We start from the raw sequence: 24,189 nt of genomic DNA, 5'->3' as shown, positions 1-24,189 counted from the left end.
CCGAACGTCGGTTTATCATTGCTGGCAGTGGGTCAAAACGTACTAACTGTGAGCATTGGCAATTATACGATAGCGCCATGAATTACCCGATAATTTCCTAAATATTGCAGGAAACTGCAAATTGGTTCTGGGCTGCTCAGCGTTCGCACATTCACCACGTGCTCGGTGGGTTTCCTCTAGGTCCTTGAGCTTCCTCTCACATTGCAAACCATGTTAGTGTGGATGTTAACTGATAATGTGCCTTGGGTGTACCCCACTAGTTGCCCAAAGTCGTCTGGGATAGGCTCTATTTCACCCACAAACCCTCAGGAGGAAGAGCTGCTAGATCTTTCACTCTTCTTGTTACTTAATATAAAAATGATATCCGGACGACGACGCAAAGTTCACTCTTTATTAGCATTGCAAGTATTCGCAAAACAGAACTGGGGTTCCCATCTTGCATTGGGTTACAAACTACGGAAAGCCCTACAGCTCAAAACACTCTAAATTATTACACTAGTGGTATAGAAAATTCTACTTCTCGTGTGGTTTTGCAACCAAAGAACTCATGTGGATGATGAAACCTACAAGACACATTCACGCTTTGCCTCCATTTGATAAAATATTTTATTTTATATAACGACGTGACTTGTAAAACATTACAGTATAGCAGTTCATAATGTGGAGTAACTAATGTCTTGCGAACATGTACAAAACCACCGCTTAGAGTTTGGGCAAGATGATTATGATCGGGATTTAATATCCATCCATTTACTGTATTTCTCTGAATACAAGTTGAGTTTTTTCCCCTCGTTTTCAACCCCCATATTAGGGGGTCAACTTAACCGCATAACTCAAAACAAACCATTTTTTTCCACATATCTGTTTGAAGAACCTTAATTCAAATGTGAAGTATGTACTATCTTTTCATTTACAAGGCTTAAAATGATTATATACACTGTACCTCTAATTTGATTTAGTATGCATCCGTTTTAAAGTGGTTGCACAGAACGCAAAAATGCACTTTCGACAAGAGACGCTTAATTGCCTCTTTGTTGTCAACAACAAGGCTTATGAAAAGGAACAACTTGACTTGTCCCCTTTGATGTGCGCTTGAACAAGCGGGCATGGATGTCGGCAGGTGAAGGGGAGAAACAGCGAAGGGCAACCTTCCACCCTTTGGTCTCACAGCCGTCATCTCTTGGCTGAAGAACATCCCAATTTGGATATTTTGAATTTGAAGCTAGTGATGCTAACTTTTAGGGCCTTTTGACAAATTACTTTTCAGCATTGAATCTTCAAATCATTTTCTTGTTAGTTTAGTTTAGCGTTTAGTTTCAGCATTTGTGTCTACAATGTGTGCGTCCATTGCCTCTCACTTGTCTCATTTCCACGCCCACCATAACCACAACATTATGTTATTTGATATATGAAAAAATGTGTCTAAAAGTACCGCAATTTCGCCATTTTAATAATACACATCATGTATTATACTTAGCCATGATCCATGAAACCCCTATAGTCAGGGGTCGACTTATACTCGCATTTTTGTAAAACTCACCCAAATTGAATTAAAAAAGTGACATCGACTTGTACGTCGAGAAATATAGTACGTTACAAATGTTCCTCTTCTGGGCATCAGGGACCTGGAACCTATCTCAGTAAAGTCCTCTGCAAAAGGTTAAACACACCCTGTGCTGTTTGGCAGACAGTCACAGTTTGCATAAGAAGCTTTAATTAGGAACTCAAAGCTTTTTTTCTTTTGGCCTTTGTCACGTGCCAAAATAAGATTTATGAGGGGTCCTACCATTCATATTCGCCATTACTCAATGGAAAGCGATCCATGCTTTCTGCACCAAAGTCATGTGAATGTACAGTACATAGATGGCGTCAATGACTTCGCTTTAGCTTATTAAATGAACCAAATTCACCTCAAAATATTTTTCATTTTCATGTTCCTTTTGAACAATGGAGTACTAACCATTGACTTAGGTTGACTTACCTTATCATAGTTTGGTGCTCAGGTCAGATTTTGTAATTTAATGATTTTTTATTTCTTTTTAACATATATGAACTCTAAATCTGTCCTTCAGAGTTCACAGATATTGAGACATTTTAAATAGTCCGGTTAGATGAAATTAAATGTGATGACTGACATTTGAATATTCCTTTCTCATTGAGTGTGGTTTTTTTTTTGCACCTTTTATTCAATGCAAGGCCTAATATAGTGAAATAAGTTACAAAAGGTGGTGCATCTTGCTCTGTAGTTGTTGTTTTCTTGTGTGTATGCGTGTGTGTCTGTGTGTGTGTGTGTGTGTGCCTGTGTGTGTCTGCTTATCTGTGTGTGAGTGCATGTGTGTATGTGTAAGGGGTGTTGCTGTCATGAAATTGTATAGTGCCTTGCTGATTGATATACTGTGGACTTGAAATGACTGTTTGATCCCATGGCTTGTCAGAAATTTGTTCTTGAAAAGAAGGAACATGTGCATGCTGGATAAATGTTTGAGTTTTGTGTTATTTTGCTGTACATAAATGAAAAATCATGTTCAGTAGTATATTGACACACATACACCTTTTGGTCTATAAAGAATTCGCTGGAAACCACAGTATCCCAACAAAATGTGGGCAGTGAGATGGCAGGGTGAATCTTGGACCATTCGCCGGTTAACCACACACACTTTTACACTATTCACATTAGATTTTATTTTGACCGTGTAAGGTTCATGTCATCTTGCAGGAAAACAGAGTACCTAAAGAAAACCAATGCAAGAATGAGGAGAACACGCAAAAGACACATCGACCTACCCACATACTTACATATATACATACATTAATCCCCCCCGACCCCCAGAGGGCACTCTACCCTTTTCCAACTGAGGACCATGGTCTCGGATTTGGAAGTGCTGGTCTTCATCGCAGCTGCTTCACACTCGGCTGCGAACCAGTCTAGTAAGAGTAGGAGGTCACAGCCCGAGGAAGCCAATGCATCACATCATCTGCAAATAGCAGAGATGCAATGCCATGGACCCCATCAACGCTTTGGGTGCACCTAGAAATTCTGTCCATAAAGATAATGAAAGCGGTGAAAAAGGGCAACTTTGGCAGCCAACATCCCAAGCGCTAGTTTCTGCAGCTAGGGATCAGAGCGCCAAGGTCCCTCCCTTTGGCCGCCGCCCATTTCACGCTGCACCTGACCCCTATGTCCCCTCTTACAGGTGGTGAAACCATGGGAAGGGGGACTCACTTCAGGTTGAGTCCCATGGGTGCTGCCCGGCCACCAGGTGCTTTGAAGCAAGCTCCAGGCCTGACTCCAGAGATGAGCCCTGGTTTCTTCATTAGGGGTCTATGGGTTATGCTTAGGCTTGTCCCTGTTTGCCAAGGGTGACCCTGCCACGGGCATAAAGCCTAAGACAACTTAGCTTCGAGGATCATTTGGACCGCAAACACGATAATGTGACAGCCCACAGAGGAGCATACGTTAATCAGTTGCAAAATAATTATGAAAATAGTCATTGCACTTACAGTAATAATATTACTTTGTTTTTGATTTTCATACGTTAATCAGTTACAAAAAAATATTAAGAAGCGTAATTATTATTTTCATGAATGCTTCTCCGGTCTTGAAATTCTCATTTTCAACAGTAATAATAAAAATAATATAACATAATTATATATAAGATGTGAACATATTAGTTTAAAAAATTGAAAAAAAGCCCATTTCATATAGTGAGCCATCGTAATCAGCACCATTCTCGCCTGTCCAGGCATTTTCCAGGAGGCAACTCAGAGACGGTCACGTGACTGCGTCCACCAATAGCAGCGTAGCAGCATAAGTTTGCGATAAGGAGAAGACAGTAAAGGGCGAGGAGGGTGAGGGAGACACCCAAACCAATCCCGTTACAGACATTTTTTTTTCTATAGTCTCCTCCTGTTGCTGTCCTCAGCTGCATATGCAAGGTTGCAGCAACGCCTCCATTCACATTTTAATAATCAGACAATCATCAGTGACTGGCTAGCGAGCTCTTCAGATGCTGGGAGACAAGGCACACGGTAAGGCTATACTTTTTTTTTTCTTCCCCGAATTCTCTTATTGGTAATGTGCCTCGGGCCACAATCGTCGCTGCAAGTATATAGTCAAATTGTTTCCAAAGGAATGAATGATGTTTTACTGACAATCTTGTAACAAGACAATAATTCAACGTTAAGAATTGTGCGCGCGGGGAAGAGAGGAGAAAGGCTGAGTTTGCTAAAAAATAAAAAAAATAAATAAAAAATAAAGACGATAAACAAAATTAACCAAACCAACCAGTAAAATAAATAAATAAACAAATAAAAACGGTAAAATACAGTCAAGGGTGCTACTTATCATCGTCTTTTTAAAAATTCAATCGTCACTGACCTGCAGGAATTAGCTAAAAAAAAAACAAAACAAAAAAAACAAAAACAGAAGCTTGCCTATTATCAATACTGCTAAATTTATTTGCCTTAGCTACTGATGATATGAAACGGTCGTATCAATAAATGTGAAAAGGTTTGTATATAATCCTGGTTGATAGCAATGAGGTCTACGATGTGCATCTTGAAGTCATAAATCCATCAAAAACAAGATGAACGTGATCATGTTTAATATTACATTTTTAAGGATCTTTTTATTTGTTCATCGCTTAAAGATTAAACGTCGTGTTGTAATAAATTAGTTTCTTAGCTATACCATCCCTGCATTAAAGAAAACAAATGCATGAATATGTTTAGGACTACGTGTAATCAAATTTCGAAGAATGAATATTGAATTACATCTAAGAATGATAGGTGAATGGATATCAGCATGTATATATACTAAATATATTAATTGTATTAATAAGAAACACAAACAAATACGTATATACACACACATATGTAGCTATATATATCGAGATTATTGATTTTTTTCTAATGTTGCAATAATACTGTCAAATAGCCTATAATAATTTAAGTCTTTTAAGTGTGACTACAGACAAGAGTAGCCATCAGAAACAATTCAAATGCGCTGTCACATTTGCGGCCTTAATATTCACTCTGCTAACGTCCTTGGTATTTGTGTGTGCGCGCGCGCTTGTGTCTCTGCGTGCGTGTGCGCGTGCATACATCTATACAGGTGTGACATTGAAGGTTATGGAATACACGTATGATGACGATCTGGAAGAGTTGTGTCCTGTGTGTGGCGACAAGGTGTCCGGGTATCACTACGGGCTGCTCACCTGTGAAAGCTGCAAGGTAAAAAAACAGCCACTCAAGGGCTGCTGAAAATATGAACACTTTATTTCGTTAAAAAGGAGGCTGCGGGTAAAAGATTCGTTTTTAAATATGCAAAAGGTATAGAGCGGGTATTTTTCGCACGCTTATTCCACCTGTTAGAAAAAAAACAGTTTTTTTTATTAAAATATGTTTCGAGGGATTTTGGAATGTTAGCTGAAAAAAAACAATAAAACGAATATTTTTGAAGAGAAACAAACACGCCTCAATTCTAATGTTTCAAAATTAAATAGGTTGTGGATAAACAATACCATGGAAATGCGATGTTTGTTTGCTTGTTTGTTTGTGTATTTTTTAACAAAAATTAAAACTCTTTCTTGTTGTTTCAGGGCTTTTTCAAAAGAACAGTGCAGAACAACAAGAGGTACACGTGTGCTGAAAATCAGGAATGTAAAATTGACAAGACTCAGAGGAAGAGGTGTCCTTTCTGCCGCTTTCAAAAATGTCTCAACGTCGGCATGCGACTAGAAGGTACCTTTGCCTTGTTCTCTCATTTTAATAAAAACGTAATTGAAAAATAGTCTGTAGGTCAAACAGAAGACCGGTGTGAGTACATCGTATCCAATCGAATTTACTGTTTAAAAAAATATAAAATACCGTTGTAACGCATTAGTCATTCATTTACTTTCGTGGCGTTTTTTTTTGTTGACTATTCGAACGAAATGAAACGAATAAAGTCAATTTGAAGCAAACATGTTTTGTAGGCTACAGCTCTGTCATCACTTCCTACTCACATGAGATGTGATTAATCGTCAGACAGCCATGCAAGAAAGCACCTGCTTCTTGCACGCGAGAAAAAAAGGCCACATTCTGGCCAACTGATAAAACGGCGGAGACTCCTCAGTTTTAAATCAAAAGCTCTATTTAGGCTACGAGGAGGAGTGAAGACTCAAGGGGAATCTTCTCAGCCCTAAAAAGGGAAGCAAATGAGTGTGCGCGTGTGCCCGCGCGCGTCATTCATTCCATGTTTAAATCGAGGATTCGCGTTGAATAGAAATAGTTAATCGTCGCCGTAAAGTCACCATAAAGTCGCGGTTTGGTTTTGAGACTTTTGTGGAGTAGAAAACGACAACATGTTTGATTTCCTGCTTCATGGCCTCTTTCTGACAGCGGTACGCGCGGACCGCATGCGTGGGGGGAGGAATAAATTCGGGCCCATGTACAAGAGGGACAGGGCCTTGAAGCAGCAGAAGAAGGCTTTGATACGATCCAGTGGCTTCAAATTGGAGAGCGCGGCCCCTGCGTCCGCCTCGCCTCTGCACACCGACTTTGGCTTCAGCGGCACGCTCAGCAGCATGCCCGCCATTTCCAAAAGCATTCTCCCCTCCACACCCGGCTCCATCACCCCCACAGACTACGAGGCGAACCTCTATGCGCCCCCGCCCCTGGGCATGCAGTCTCACGCTCCCTTGAGCGGCCAGTACCAGTACACCAGCTTCCCCAGCAGGGTCATAAAAGCCGAGTGTCCCGATTACACTAGCTCTCCCGAGTCCCTTACGGGATACGCCTACCCCGAAATGTACCCGTCGGCCTCCCCGCAGCCCCCCAGCCTGCCGCCGCTGGTGCTGGAGATGCTGCGCTGCGATCCGGACGAGCTGATGGTCCGCAACAAGATCGTGGCTCACCTGCAGCAGGAGCAAAGCGGCCGAGGCCGGCTGGACAAGCCCAGCGCCTTCAGCCTCATGTGTCGCATGGCTGATCAGACCCTCTTCTCCATAGTGGAGTGGGCGCGCAGCTGCATCTTTTTCAAGGAGCTCAGGGTGAGTATATGCGCCCGGGCCGCCTTATAGCTCCAGCAGTCCTGCATGCGCATCGGAACCAATACGCTCCACGTTATTGCACAATAGAACTGCGGCATGTCAGTCAAGCGTCAGTAAAATGGCTCCAGAGAACAAAAATTATATATATATATATATATATATATATATATATATATATATATATACATATAAAAATGTGAAGTTAATTCAACATGCATTGTATTTAGAAATTCTGTTCCGTGGTGGGAAAAGGCGATTTGTCGAAAAGTTTATATTTATAGTTGCATGCCAAAGCCTTTTGGAAAGCTGAGAGAAATCTGTTGTTTGTCAGTTTAGCAACCATTTTATGTGCCTAGCTCTTGCACGGTAGCATGCAAACACATTCAAAATGTATAAATAATAATAATTTAATAATATTCACACAACTAAAAAAAATAACGGTTTTGTAACAACAACAACAACAATAATAATAACGGCAACAACAACAATAATAATGTGATTGTAATCATGCATATACAATAACAGACACATAATATTAAACTGAAAATTGGTACGGCTTTGAAGTATTCGAATACAACTAAATGCATATGCTGGTTAGTCTTAAAAAATGCTTCTACTATCTTCGTTGACCATGTATGACCTTTAAGGGAGTGTGTTTACAAATCAAATCAAATCAATATACACTAATATTACTTGCAATAATAAAAATACAATAAACAGCAATAATTTCAATGAAAGGAGAAGTGCTGTGCACTAGCTGGATAAACCTTGCTTTACTCATAAAAGAATCATTTTATTGTCACTGTCATTTCACTGCCCTAAATTCTGTCTGCTCTGAACCAGAATGCACATTGGTTTGGGAAGGTCCCAGTGGGTGGGCTGACAGCTCACAGGCTGCTGGGCTTCTTCAGAAATGCATTTTGGAAACCAGAAAATGCCAGTTTATATATGTGTTGGCCTTGTCACACTTGTGAATTTGCCTTTAGTAAATTCTGACAATTTGTTAAAACTGCCATGAGGCCTTTAATTAAATAGTGTTCTAACCACAGCACGAATCATGGTTGGTTAATATGTGTAAATTCATAGAATGCTTAACATCAACATAAACTCACATAGTTCTTTTTTTTCCCCAGCAAACGTGCTTGTTGAATTAATGTATTAAAAACCACCATGTAGATAGATAGAAAGATAGATAGATAGATAGATAGATAGATAGATAGATAGATAGATAGATAGATAGATAGATAGATAGATAGATAGATAGATAGATAGATAGATAGATAGATAGATAGATAGATAGATAGATAGATGTCTTTATTGTCATTGTACAAGTACAACAAAATTGAAAGAGCAACCTCCGATGCAGTAAAAAAAATAAAATAAAGGCTTATCTGAAACAGTATAGGGAAATATAAAATAAGAATCCAAAACACATATAAATGCTACAGTACACAAATTTATATTTGTGAATTATATGTAATATTGATAGAAGTATAACAGAGAAAGCATTGTCTTTTGGTTGGTTTTCCATACATCTGGGAAAACCTTCAACCTGAATTATCAACATGTCTGTGGGAATGATTGCTCATTCACCCAGAACACGACTGTAGTGGGATCGCAATCCCTATAAAGTTCTGACAAAATTGAAGGCATAGTATTTTACAAACTGTAACTAAAAGGTTGAATGAAACGCCAGGCAACATTAAGAGCAGCATATTTAGCATAAATTAGAGTTAGCACTTGTGCCTCCCAATTATGAGGTCCTCCCACATTGTAAAATTTGGTACTGAAGACTCCAAACTGTCCAGTGGTGCAAGTAATGAATCACCACCTAAAATGAGAATAATTGGAAAAATAAATGGATGACTGGAAGGATGAGGAGCAAAAATGTCTAAGCTAAACCTTGACTGATTCATTCTATATTCCAATTTCAAGGGAGTACAGTACCATACGCTTTTTTTTCTGTGTGGAATGCATATTTTACCTGTACTATAAATAATTTCTATGCCAATTAGTAGATCACTGTCTCATTAATTAATCTGAATGCAGAAATCCACTTCTGCTGTATCGAGATGAAATTTTAATGATCTGCTTATAGACGGTGTAGAGCTGGAGCTTCAGGGTAACATTTTTTCTATCCAGTCTTGCACATTGGATGCTCTTTTTGGTTTCAAAGGATTTGTGATGGCTCTTTGTAACAAGCATTGGGGTGATGCCTGCTTCACCAAGCTTTCGTCTTCAATTATGAGCAGTAGATGATTTGAACAGTCCTCTTGTTTAAAGATGATGATACTTTTTGCAAGCTCTCTCTTGTGTGTGTTGGGACCTCATCTTGCTTTGACATAAAATATCAATATGGTCTGCCTGCCCATATCTATGTAAATTTCCAAAACACACACAAGCTTCTCCGTTATCCACTTTGTATTGCTCAATTGGCAATTTTGTTGCTTTGTTGCGCTGCAGCACTTTGGAAAACAGACAATTATTTTTTTGGCTAGTAAAATCTTTCAGTATTGAAGTTTTAGTAATCTTCCATTAATATGCAATTGGTCTTCAAAGCATACAGCTATTTTGAAACATTTTATTTTGCACACTTCTCTTGACTTGTTGTATTTTTTATCTCTATATCTGGTTGTCACTGTTTTTTGTGCACACCACGAAACACCTAAAACAAATACTTGGTTCCTCTATTAAAACACTACAGCACAGAAGAACAAATTAAAATCCTTCAGACAATAACATCACAAAGTCTGAACATCTTGTTAAGTGTCGTGAATGCGTACTACTCATGCAGGGGGTGTCAAACTCATTTTTATCGTGTTCAAAAGAGAAATTAGGATTAAAAAAAAAAATTTTTTTTTGTTCCCCCAAATTTTTAAAAGTTGAAGATAAGTATAGGTATTTTAGTGTGTTTGAGAACTTGGCAGACTTTCCAGCCGACTGGATATTTTCTTTCATAAACCCCCAGTGCATCTGACAATTTGATGACGGTAAGGAGATGAGACCGCAGCCAAAGCTAAAAACAGGTAGAAAATGTGGCACATGCAGTGCTCATTTTAACTCGAAAAATTGTTGGGTCCCCAGGAATCACAATACTAAAAAACTATTTGTCGGGACTAATAAAATCATGGTACTGTATACATTTATACAGATTATATATATATATATATATATATATATATATATATATATATATATATATATATATATATATATATATATATATATATATATATATATATATATATATATATATATATATATTTTTTTTCAAAATAAAAAAAATCAAATTTAAATTTTCATTTTTATATTGTCAAAAATAAAGCAAGTACAACATTACTATTAATCATGTATGAAACATTTCAGGGTTTTTCATTTAACTCATTTTTGTACTTCACAAAATTCTCTCGTGGGCCAGTTTAAACCGGGCCGTGTGTTTGACACCCCTGATTCAACCGCTATATCTGTCAACTAACACAAGCTTAATGCAGTGTTCTCAAAATGATCATCCACGCAGAGCCAACAGACTTTAAGCAGCATTATGTTTTATGCAGCTACATTTGAAACAATTACAATATCGATTAGGCATGTGAGCATTGTTTATATAAAGTTCATACGCTCAATGCGAGTTCCCCTGACAGCTCATACAGTAAATGAATATAGTTGTCTTGACACAAGAAATAGCGTTATCCAACTTAGCATGAACTTAAGACAGACTTATGTTGTTTTGCTAGCTAGGACTTTATTTAGGTCCCTTATTCCTCGCTACTGTGAGCGAATAACTCTGATATCCAACTCAGAGATACACTTTAAGTCATCGAAATAATACATTTACCGACTTTTTGTGATTCTCATTTCCTGTGCCAACACACACACACACACACACACACACACGCACACACACACGCACACACACACACACACTTGAAATTATAAATCAACAAATTAAATTACCATATTACTTAGCCATGTGCGCATTTTTTTATGTGGAGTGAATACAGTAGCAATGAATTACTATACTAAGTATTATGCGGCATGTGCGCGCTGAAGTGAATTTGTTTTTATTGGTGAAATGTTTACTTATATGCCCTAATGAGTGTAGCAGCTACAGTAGTAGCATGCGCCCCAGTAAAATCAATCAATCAATCAAATTTTATTTGTCTAGCCCTGAATCACCAACGTCTCAAAGGGCTTCACATATTAAGAGAGGTCATGTCGAGACTTCTTTCGAAAAAAAAAGTCATACACAGATATCTTTTCGGTGTAAGGTACACAACAGCATCCCCTGTCAAATCTCTCAGAAGGGACCACAGGTGGGAGGAGCCCCCTTCCAGGCCCACAGGTTGAAAACAGGTACAGTACACAATATTGATTACAGAAAACATTGTGCTTTATAGTGCAATAATGACTTGACAACAGGCAAAGCCATGGGGCAGGAATCTTCCCACAGTCCAACCAAGTGGACCACATATGGTCGATCTCTTAACCCGCGATGGTCGATCAGCACAGGGCCAAATGGGGGTGGTCAAGTCACCATCTAGCTAGCCCCCTCTCTGAGGGGGCAGGGGGCAGGGGGGGCAGGAAAAAAAATAAGAAGAAAGCTGCAGACAGGCCCATTAACTACATGCTTTTGATTATAAATGTGTTTTAAATCGGGATTAAAAAAATTCTACTGATGTGAAATGTGTCTGGTGATGCGTCTGCTTGTAAAGGAAGTCAGAAAATGCTTCGAAATAGTACGTAGGCAGTCAAGTAAAATATGAAGCAAATGGCATTGGGATGATTTTATTTTGAAGTTACTCCTGGAAGTATGGCCGTGACAACAATCTAGTCATCTACTTGATCATCATTATGCCGTGAGGCTAAAGACGTGAGCAGCGTTTATTTAACAAAGCTGTGTTCTTGGCGGACAAAGTTGTCAAAAATGTTCGTAAAACGTCAATTTTTGTTGAATGAAGGAGTGGATGGATGATAATTAATAATTTGATCGAAAAAAAATGCGTTAGAGGGACGCACGTTGATTTGAAAGTATATGTCCACCATCAAAAATTATGGGATTCAGGCAAACGAGAGCACTGCACATTGTGGTATGACGGTTGTTGTTAAAGAACGTAATCAGCATCATAAAAATCTAGATTTAATAATCCTATTTCTTTGCTGTCCAGGATCAGGCTTTACCTCTTACTTTTACAGTCGACCCCTGGTTTAAAACGTCCCCGGCTTGCATTTTTTCATGTTACGGTGTCGACCGCGGTATTTTTTTGTCCCCACTTAACTCAATTTTTTTCGCATTAGGACAAAAACTCCTCCTCAAACATGGGGTCAGTGTGTATGTGTGACCGAGAGTCGCTCCACTCTCATTCGTCTATACACATGTCACCTCTTATGTCACTAGAATGCTGGTCTGCTATTGGTCGGCGTCACGACTCCCTAGTAGCAGACCAATAGCTGGTCTGCTATTGGTCAGCATCACAGTTTCCAAAATTGCGGAACGTTAAAACTTTGTTTGCCTGTGAGTGCTTACAAAAACGTATTTATAGTGCATTTTAGTGCTTAATTCAAACTTGAATCGGTTAGCCATGTATCCCAAGATTGCTAGTGATGTTAAAGAGAGAAGTAAGAAGATGATTTATGTGGAAAGGAAGCTGTAGATAATCAAGAAATAAGAAGAGGGCTAAGCTAGGCTACCCTCACTATGGAATATGGCTGTAACAAGCTCTCACCTCACTCAAAGGAAAATAAATCCGTTCCATATTTTTTATTTATCAACACATCATTTATCAATCACTCATTATGCTATTGTGATACAAATTTTTAACATGCATATACAATTTTAATGATTTTACCTGGGTTTTTACATACATTTACTGTTTATCACAGTGTTGGATTGCCTGGCATGTGGTGAATTTGCGTAATGATCCTTACCGCTGAACGGATTAATCTCATAAACTGGGGGCCCACTGTATAATGGTTTTTCAAAGCAACATTGGATCAGATCACCTGGATCCAGATTGACCAATTTTATCGTTTGTAAATCCAGATTACCAGTGATCTAAAAGGAATAACATCTCAATGTGGGGGACATGACCTGCGCAACCTTTTAGGTTTCTTTTTTTTTCTGAAATAAAATTAAAGAATAACATACATCACCTTTTATGATTTCTTTTATGAACACTCATCTGAGCAAATATACAACAAATAGCTTACCTTTTAAATACTTTGAATATGCCTAAAATAAACAAATAAATAAATAAACAAACAAATGAATACAAACAAGTAAATAAATACATTCTGGAATCCAATGTTTTATCGAAGAACCGGACAACTTCTGGATTTCTTGCAGTATAGGAATGGCTGCAGAATTAGCACAGTGGGCCGTATCTGTTCCGTGGTTGGGCCCATAAAACAAATTCACCTATGGCAGGCAATCCAAACCTTTATTAAAAAGCTAATGCGTTTAGAACCCTAGGAAATAACATCAGAATTACATTAAAAATTGGCACAAAATAGTATAGTAAGTGCTACGTATATATGATATACATGTATACAATCAGAAAACATCATAAACAAAAATGACAGAAAGGATTTATTTACCTTTGAGTGGCACTTGTTATTCCCATATTCCCTAGTAAGGGTAGCCTAGGCAAGGCTACCTTTGTATTTCTTGCTTATCTCCAGCTTTGTTTCCATATAAATCATCTTCTTACTTCTCTCTTTAACATCACAAGCAATCTTGGGAACCATGGCTAACCCTTTCAAGTTTGAATTAAGCAGTAACATCCACGATAAACACGGTTTTGTAACCACTCGCGACAGAACAAAGCTTTACGATTCCGCCATTTTGAAATCAGCATCTCCGTCATGTCACGGCAACAGTAAATAAGTGCAATTGCAGATGGGGACAAAACAACACAAATACAGCCAACCTCCTAGGGCAGGGGTGTCCAAAGTGGGTCCTCGAGGGCCGCTGTCCTGCATGTTTTTCCAGGTTTCAATTCCTGACACACCTGATTCAAATGATCAGTATCGTTATCAGTTTTCTGCTGAGCATGCTGATGAGCTGATCATTTGAATCAGGTGCGTCAGGAAAAGAAAGCTGGAAAACATGTAGGACAGCGGCCCTCGAGGACCCACATTGGACAACCCTGTCCTAGGGTAATGACAGTTGTTTTTGTAGCAAAGTTGGAAAATTACTGTAAAGGGGGGGGGGGGGGGGGGGGGGGGGGACAAAAAAACTCCATTGTATTCCACATCGCAAAATGAAAAAAACGTAAGCCAGGGACGCTTTAACATGGGGTCCACTGTACTGTAATTTATAAGTTGTTATTTTAAATCATTTTACAGTGATGGATGACAGATAATTTCCATCTTATATTTTTGTTTGTTATCAAAATCTGTTGGTGAGTTACTTAATGGGAATTAAGATCATGTTTTAATCATTTTTGTCATGGTTTGTTGGATTTTGGGTTGTGGGTTTATTTTGAGGGGTTCTGTTCCTTTCTGTTTACGTAGATAGTTCCTGTTTCTGCTCCTCTCGTGTCTCCCTGCGTTAGTTTTGATTTAGTCCACCTGTCCTCGTTACCTGCCCCTCGTGTCCTCCAATCCGCTCCCTTTGCCTATTGTCCCTGCCCAGCTGCCGTGTGTTTGTCCGATTAGAGTTGAACGTATTTAAACCTGGTTTTCGTTACAGCCCGTGTCGGATCATTGTCTTGTCATGTCATGCCATATCGTCTCTGTCGTGTTTTCGTAGTCCCTTCGTCCCTCAGTTCTGTGTTTACCTGCCAGCCTGCCCGTAGTCTTTGCTTTCTGTTTTACCAGCCTGCCTGCGCCCTTAGTTTGAGTTTTTTGCCGTCCTGTTTTTCCGCTTTTGTTCCCGTACGTTGAGTTAATAAAAATGGATTTCATCAACCCCCTGTCCCGACGCTCCCCTGCTTTTGGGTCCTCCTCCTCCGCAACCACGCCGGCATTCACTCCCGCCTCGCACCCCTGTGACAATTTTTCGCTTTATCTTCATCGCTCCTACAGGTGAACAAATCAAGAGCAAAATCAAAATAAAATGATTTGTTTGATCCAGTTTAAAACTAGAGATGAATTACAATTTCCTATCTGATTTAAAATTAGGAACACCCCATTTTTGAGATTTTATCCAATACAAGTTAAAAAGATCCACTCATATAATCTGTTCAACAGCTAACCTGCAATTTTGGTGAATTTGATTGAGCTATAGAGAAACACATCACGCTCTGCTGATGTGTGGCAGATGTCATTGTATTTCATTCACAAATCTGAGAGCAGTGGATAGCAAACAAACATATTCACATAGTTACAGTGCACTTTGTGTACAGCGAAGTAGACCAAACAGATGTGCAGGAAAAGAAAGATTCAAAGTGATTTTGTGAGTGCAATGGATGCTTTTTGTGTGGCGAGGTATTGTGTGGTCATTTGTGCTTGGACTTTTGTAATTGATCTTATATCATTGGATGATTGGATCTATGAACTGAGAGAAAGCAAGCTAACTTTATTGTAGCCTGAATGTTGTCAAACGCCTTATGGTGAGACCTCATACAATCACATTGCTTTCCAATGTGTTGACCTAACTTTGATTTGGTCATATTTCTGCACATTATTTTATGTAAAATACATTTGCTCATAAATTATGTGTTGCGGTCATTAGCTGCAACTCCAACTGTCTTCAATTGCAGTACAAACAAACTTTCAAATACAATTTTCACCCATATTTTGCACACAGTACTACTCTTATCGAACAGTTCCTAACTTACCTCCTATATGCAATTATTGAATTGATTAGTAATCGTAATAAATAACTTTAACAGCAATGAAAGCATGAAACAAATTGGACTGTAAATGTAAACTTGAAATTAAAAAAAACAATAACCTCTGCCGCTTGATTACAAGTGGCAAGCTCTGGTCACTAATGCAAGAAGCACACGTTAGCAGTCCATATTTTCCTTCAAACTTCTTGTCATGATCACGTACAAATGAAATAAAATGTTCAACTTTTCTCAAAAGCCAAAGCAACATTTTCAATTTACTTTCTTATTTTATGAGGAAAACGGCAATCTAACAAACCAGAAAATGACAACTTAAGAAAATGAAATTTGTAACTCATGCAATGCCAAAGACGTATTTTTTTTTTAATGTTTTTATTTATATACATTTTTTTTAAAGAGTGCAGATATTCACTCCTAGGTTGTTATGTTTTTTGCTAATGCAGCGTGGAAAGATGACTGACAGGAAGTAATCAATTACTTTGGGTAATTAAGTAAAGTAACTAACTCTTTAGGTAATTAAGGTAAGTACTTAAAGTAACATTTACTTTAGGTACTAAAGTACTAAACTAATCATATACTTAAGTGATTATTAGTTGATAGATAATTAGTTTATTAATTAGTTGATTAATTTATTAATTAGTAGCAACCTTTAAACAAACTTGATAAAAAAATTGGAAAAATATAAGTTATTTAAAAATAGATTTTAAAAATTTGAAAAAGTAGCTGGAGGTATGTCTGAAAAGCATATTTGGCAGTTCAGTTTTGGCCAAATACAAATTTTACATAATATGCTATGTTGACACGTCACATTGTTTTATAGTACATGTAGGGTACCGGCATTATTGCAATGCGGTTTTGAATTGTAATTTGCAAGTCAGGCATTTTGCACTTACCGAAAAAGGTGTTTATTTTTCCAACATATAAACAAGCAAGGGACAAGTATTTAAGAGATAGCAAAATACATACATGTTTTATGGAATTTAAATACAAGAATGCATTATCATCATTAGGCTTATGTGTTCAAAACAGAGCAGGAAGAAGTAAGTAAGAAGTAAGAAGTAAGAAGATGTTTTTTAGTAATGCAGTACATACTGTATATATTCATATAGTGCATCCCAACAAAAAGGGAAAAAAAAATCCAACTTCACAGATACCATATACAACTACACATAGACGTTCATACATACTGTATTCCAATGGCATAACGTACATGGCGTACATAAGCGCACACACCCTCCCTCGCTTTTTTAAAAACGATTATACTGTCATGCATATCATTTTATATTACTCAAATGAATACTTCCCAAATATGAAAAGAAACCCTCCAATTATACCATCTTATCCTTATTCTGTAGTTGCCTTGTAATTTACGTAACATCTTTTTGAACAAAGAAATTGAAACACATCTTTTCAGGTCAGTTTCAAGATCATGTCACAAATGAACACGTCCTACAGAAGCACAGTTTGATTTGACTTTTTTTTTCAATGTATTTGTTTAGTAAACGCTTGTGCCGCTTAGTTGGTAGCAATTTTCTTTCATTTCTAACAGCTTCAGAATATTGTGGCTGAGAAGGTTGCTGTGTACATATGCATTTTTTGTGTAGTATTGAACTTAACTAGGTCCTATAATTCCAAAGCGTTTAATTAGATAAATAATGGTTTTGTTGCATCTGTATATTTTGATTGATTAACAATTCATATTGCGGTTTCAAAAGTTGCTTGTGTGGTAGTAATAATGAGCATATACGTTGTATATATACATATCCCAAAAATGTATTTTTATTCACTGTTTTTAATTCTCAAAAAATCCGATCTCATGTAGTTGAACTGCACACTGGTATCCATTTTCTAGATATTGTGTAATCCATTTATTTGTTGAACTGTATGTTTGTAAACATAAATTTGTTTATATCGGAAGCAAGTGTATAAAACACACAAGGAATTTTTATCTGGTAGTATGAGCTACACTAGTATTTCATCAATAAGCAACAATGACAAACCTAGATATGACCAGTGTTGGGAGTAATGCATTACAAAAGAAATGTAATGACTCTAATGCATTACTTTTTGCTGTGACGCAGTAGTGTAAGGCATTTCACACACCAAAATAATAAAATTTTACTTTATACAAGTGACAGTAACATGCGTTACAATGCTTTATAATATATGGGTAAAAAATCAAACCTCTTAAACCCTTTAAATCTATAATATATAATCTATAATATTAATTGAAGAGGTTGATGAATGCAGTTCATTTTATGTTGTTGAGATGGCGCTTGTGTGTTGTTGGTATGCAGAGAACTTTGTTTAGGTTGTTTTATTTGTACGTTTTTATTTTACATTTCCAGCGATCTAGGCATCATTTACAAGTTCAAGGGAGCAATAATATTTATATTGAGCATGTATTTTTACTTTAGTATAAGGTCATTCCACTGGATGCATAATAAGCGTAACGAGCTACATTTAGAATAGCAAATCCATAGTTCCAGGTATGTTGTTGAGACTAATGTAAAAATAAAATGCAATAGTAGTGTCATGCCTTACATTTGAAATACAGTAATGTTAAAATGTAATGAACTACTTTGGAATGACAGTAATTAGCAATAAAAAATGTATTCCAGTTTTAAAGTAAGCTGCCCACCACTTGAATTAACATACATTTTAAATATAGAGAGTATATATGTATGGTTAAGTTGACATTGTACCGTAATACCAACCAATGAAAGCCGTGCAAAAGATGAAAAGGGTCATCAAGTGAAGATATAACAACTACTAGCAGTCAATGTTCTATTAAAATACATTCACAGGTGTGCAGATAATTGGTTCAAGATTTAAAGTGGCCTGTAGTGCAGTAATTTGGACGCAACTTTGAATGTCCATAGATGCAGAAAATCATTGAGCAGTTTTAAGTGCTTGCTGCTGTTTAATATTGATTCTGAGTCAAGCTGGTAATATAAAGAGCTGAAGTTAAAATAATCAGCACTGTCACATGGACCATTCAAAGATTATTCTCTGAAAAATCCTAAATATTTTGGAAAAAGAGCTCTTCAAAGTAGAACAACAACGTATTGGGTCTGCACAATGCAAACAGTTCCTGTAACATAACACAACACATATATCTAAACACAACAAAAAGTCTCACTGTTCAAATTGCTGAATCTTGCTGTATAATTTCCAGGACAGCCTACTTCACTTTTCCAGAAGATGACTGAGTCTCCTTGAACTGCTACTGTTAGACATTTAATTTATTAATCACTTACTAAAGCAAACCAATTAGCTTTTATATTCCGTCATTTGGATTGCAGACTCTGAGAAAGTGAAATGTTGAGGGGGACATTGGAACGATCGTCCATTTAGCCATTCATTTTTGAGGGTCATAAATATAATCTGTTACCCTGATTAATTCAACCAAACTATAGTTAACATCTCTTTAATTGATAGTAAATTTATGAATACCAAATGGCCTCCAATGTTTGAAGCCATTGTTTTGAAAAAAAACAAATGCCCTTCCCATGAAAAACAATTCATCGTATGTGCAGGTGCAGATGAAATGTGTTTGTGGTGAATTTCTTGTGAAATTCAAACTGTTATATGGCCATTTAGCAGCCAGTGTGCACAGTGAGAACAAAGCTGTGCAGAAAGAGCTTTTTCCTCTGTGCTAGATAATTACATTCCGTGCAGACGATAACGGGGGAATGTCAGCCTTCTACTGCAGCACTGCATACTCAGCTACATTGTTATTAAATTGTAAGCTATTGATTGCGGCAATTCCTCAAAGGTGGTCTTTGTCATGTCTTCGGTTTGACCTTCCTTTCACCTGTTGAATGGCAGACATTGCACATGGAGTGTGCACAATGAACATCATAATGGTTCAGCATGAAGGCAATGAACTGGAGGGAGACTATCTGGAAGTAACTTTATGTAGATAATCCTCCAGAACTTGATTCCAAAAATAAATGATCGGTATATTGTGTTTTCAATGATATGCAACCATAAAATCGTAAACTAGAAAGTGAACTAGCTTTCAGACATAGGCTAATGTTAATTGCAGTCTGTAACTAAAAAAAAACAAAAACAAAAAAAAAACAAAAAAAAAAACTGAAAGAACCATATAACTGTAGATTTTGCAGGCAATGCACTATTATAACAGTATTATAAGTATATAGCAGTATTATAAGTAAATATCAATATTTTCTGTTTATGGTTTCAATTTTGTTAAGAAACTCTTTGATTGAGACATCTGAAATGTCAGTATTATCTTTGCAAGAGGAATTAAAACCAAAAAAAATAAATTAAGCCAAACATGAGTGCCATTTTGATTCAGCAACATAATCAATTTCATGATGTGTTTATAAGTTACTTTTCAGCCATACTGAAGTTTACAAAATAAATACTGTAAATTGCACACTTCATCATAACAAATTGGGTCAATTTTCCCCAAACAGGTTGCTGCCAAATATTTTGTGACTAAATTATCAAGCTCTCTGATGATGATGTTGGTGTATTTGACAAATTTCAAAATAATTACATTTAAAAAACATTTATAGTAAAATGGTAGAATGGATTACTTTATTGAAAAGTCATGAATACATTCACAATTTAATACCAAATAAAATAAAATTAACACATACACACACACACACACACATACACACACACGCACACACACACACATATATATATATATATATATATATATATATATATATATATATATATATATATATATATATATATATAATACACACACACACACACACACACACATTGATGTATTTTACTTAATCACTCAAAATGGTGGGATTTTGGATTAGGTGACCTATGATCAAAAAACGTTTTATTTATGATTGAATTTCACATGTTCTTCTGATGCTTCTGTGTATTTTATTTTGGTTTTACTTTTTTTTTTCTTTTTTTTTAACTATAATCCGAAACATTACAAAGCATACTTTACAATTTTAACTTGGCTGTCCTAGAGACAGATCACATCATTTTCTGCTGATCGCTTTTGTGTGTGGATGTGTGTGTGTTTTAAACAGAGCTGGGTTTCTACAACGGTCTGTGAGTCTGCTCTGCAAGCACAGTACTTTGTAGTGGGTAGTGCTCTTGACCCCAAGGCTTGTGGAACATGGCCAAAAGATTTTGCTCTTGTCCACAATTTGTTAAGGAAAAGGAGGGGCAGAGTAAGATGTGGAAAGATCTTGCTTAAAAATCCTGGCAGGATTACAAAAGATAGGAAAGCTAAACAAAATCTGCTAAGCCCCATAGTCTACAGACGGTAATATTGACCATCCTTGTCTGGTTTGTTGAGCAGCATTGTCAACGACAGAATTGTAAATGCAACACATTTCACCCCTGGGGTAAATTTTGACCCAACTCTGGCTTTTAATATATGATATCAAAGGACTATCAAACTTAAAGGCTAAAATATTGCATAGATTTTCAAAACATGACAACTTTCAATATGCCACGCTGCCATCCCTTCTAAATGCTAAATTTGTTATATTTAGTCCATGGCTCATTTACTGCCATTCAAAATTGAAAAGATTGTCAATTTGGGAGATATTGAAAACCCGATGTTTTATCATGCATTTGCCCCGATTTTTGCATTAAACCTTCAAACTCGTAAACGGGGCACAATAGAATTTTTTTGTGTCGACGCCCTTAAACATCCGGGTGGTGCTAGCGGCCAAACTTAAGACATTTGCAAGCCTTTCATTGACTTTGATGATTGGCTTAGCCTGGACTCTCAAAATGCAAAAGTCGTCAAAAGTCATAATACTCTAATTATGATGTGATAAATATTCCTGTTTCAATTTCATAAATATATAAATATACAGCGTAGTTACTTTTGCTATTATCACATTTTTACCATTTTATTTCATGGTCCCCCCCCCCCCCCCCCCCCCCCCCCCCCCCCCCCCCCAAAAAAAAAAAAAAAAAACAAAACAAAAAAAAAACAAGAACAAAACCAGAAAAAATATACGTACATGTATGAATAGCCCATGTTGGGTAATAATAAGGCCAGGCTAGTGAAAAATCCCCTGACACCCTGGGGTTAAATAATTTACTTTCACATGCTATGTATGCCAACAGTTTAAAACACACTTTAAAACTAATTTGAACATATCTAGTTATAACAATGTGGATTGTGAAATCCATGTGAACATATTCTCATGGGTTAATAATTTCAAACTCTACGCAAAAGGCTTGATGATGGTGCAGATCTGCGCATGGCACACATCTGTACATCACATTTTTGTTACGATCTTTTCGGATATCAGTGAAATCCATGACATTAAATTGAAGAAATACTGTAAGCTTTGGTTTCAAAAATATTTTTGTGTTTACTTGCAGTGTTAGGAAATCATCCCAGTGGTAGAAAATGACACTCAACAAGTATACAAACACACTTAACTCAAACGTAAACTAAGCTCTCAATTCAAGTTTCCCCAGTTTGGGGGGTGGCTGCAGCTGAGAGTCTAACTCCTCTTGTGGAGGAAGCACAGGAGGTCGCAGAGACCTCTTACTTCCTTAACCCCTTCCTTTATCACTTAAAGCCCACACCCCCACAACACCACTATTCCAGATGGGTGCGTGGCCCAGATTGGACCCTCTCCTCTGCCATTGATATATTGTTTGATTTAGATGGACAGTAATTCTGCCAGCTCCATGTCAAATGAATGTGCGCCTGAGCCTATTGAGAGCTGTGGTTGTGGAATTACTGACTGCTGTGTCCTTCACTTTACAGACAATGACACACACATACACGCATACACACACGCCACACAACACACACGCACATTGATGATGAGTGGTTTGAAGACAAACGTCAAAACGGCAGTGGAGAAACTAACACAACCACTGCTAACCATCCCTATTCTCACCTTGTTTTTATGATCAACTCATCTCTCCTTCTGTTTTTATATGTTCACATATTTCACTGGATTTAATAGCGAAGTGATATTGCTCTTTGAAAATTAGGAGCAAATTTATGATATGTGTGTGCTTACACGAAGAGCACCTAATTTTCATTTTTATGAATCGAACTGACACAACAATGAGGTTGCAAAAAATACAATCCAGCATGTTTACTGAAATAGAATAATAACATAGGGACCGTCACAAAAATTGTATCCTTATAATACTTGCATAAAAATAGGTTGCATGCTGTCACTTTTTATTCGAATTATTTAGTTTAAGAATAACTGCAATTTAGTTGTAATGATATTGCATTTTTAGTGACAGTTCATTTGACATGTACAACAATTATGGAGCTATAATTTAACAATACGCCTACAAAATAAAAAGGTCACAAATTTTGATTGTTTTACTGTGAAAAAGGAATATTGAAACTAACAAAGCAAAAATGGCGTGTGATTGTTTTTTCACAGCTGCGTGTACTGGTATGTGTTACACTGTAGTAAACCTTTCTCGTCTTTGTCTCACTCCGTTTGCCTTGTGTTTTCTGGAGGTGGGAGATCAAATGAAGCTGCTGCACAACTGCTGGTCTGAACTTTTGGTCCTGGATCACATTTTTAGACAAGTGCAACATGGAAAGGGAGACAGTATCCTGCTGGTGACTGGCCAAGAGGTAACAACTCCCCCACACAGCTTCCCACCAGCACAGTAGAAAAAATAGCTTTAGTGTTTCTTCAAATTCTTCTGCACTTTGCTCAGTCAGATTGCTTTCTTTCAAAAACATACATGTACAGTGGATATTATGATCCCACCAGTTTCTGAAAACAAGAATACAGCATTCCTTGAGGATGAGTTGATCAGTAAGGGCGGGTTGACCCACAGTCCACAACATATTCAGAAGCTAGAAAACCTTAAAATTGTGCAGTTTGTGATAAACAGTGTAATAATGGAGAATATAAATTTAGTTGTCACGGGGAATATACAGTTAACGGCATTTTGTATATCATGTAAGCGACCATGAAAAGCAGTGGGCTAGACAAGCTTTTGCTTTATCACATTGACTTAATTGAATATATTTTCAAAACGATGTCAATATTCAATAAAACACAAGGATGTAGTCAGAATTGTTTCGCTAAATGTACAGCATTTTACTTCATGTATGGGAATCACACCATGATAATCTGACACGTCTAGTTTGCTGTGAAAGCGGCAGAATCAAAACAACAGACATTCGAACATCTGGGAGATGACTGGATAATTGCTCGTATCAGCGAGTAGGTCAGCAGCCTGCCTCCCAGTCTTTTTAGAGCGTTTGCTCTTTCAGACACACTACTAAATCACCACATCTGTCGCTATGAATTCCATTCCCTTAAAGAAGTTAGAGCCCCTGATTTGTTGAGTGGCCAGAAATTCACCTATTTAATGGTCACAGGTGGTTTGCTATA

The 24,189-nt window shown here is 37.3% G+C and overlaps 1 protein-coding gene across 1 annotated transcript in view; it reads left to right on the top strand.

The window, feature by feature from the left end:
- The first annotated feature begins 3,885 nt into the window (after positions 1–3,885).
- Positions 3,886–24,189, top strand: part of LOC148430198 (nuclear receptor subfamily 5 group A member 2-like) — a 31,055-nt gene continuing 10,751 nt past the window's right edge. The window contains exons 1-5 of the mRNA XM_088413990.1: positions 3,886–4,029; positions 5,114–5,232; positions 5,601–5,742; positions 6,382–7,031; positions 23,298–23,417. Coding sequence (XP_088270116.1) covers positions 4,008–4,029; positions 5,114–5,232; positions 5,601–5,742; positions 6,382–7,031; positions 23,298–23,417 — 1,053 coding nt within the window. The 5' untranslated portion in view covers positions 3,886–4,007. The remainder of the gene's footprint in view (positions 4,030–5,113; positions 5,233–5,600; positions 5,743–6,381; positions 7,032–23,297; positions 23,418–24,189) is intronic.

This window comes from Hippichthys cyanospilos, chromosome 1 (genome assembly GCF_059441005.1).
Source record: "Hippichthys cyanospilos isolate Australia breed blue-spotted pipefish chromosome 1, RoL_Hcya_1.0, whole genome shotgun sequence".
NCBI classification, from domain to species: Eukaryota; Metazoa; Chordata; class Actinopteri; order Syngnathiformes; family Syngnathidae; genus Hippichthys; species Hippichthys cyanospilos.
Note: the sequence above shows the minus strand (reverse complement) of the source record. Positions and strands in the feature narration are given on the sequence as shown.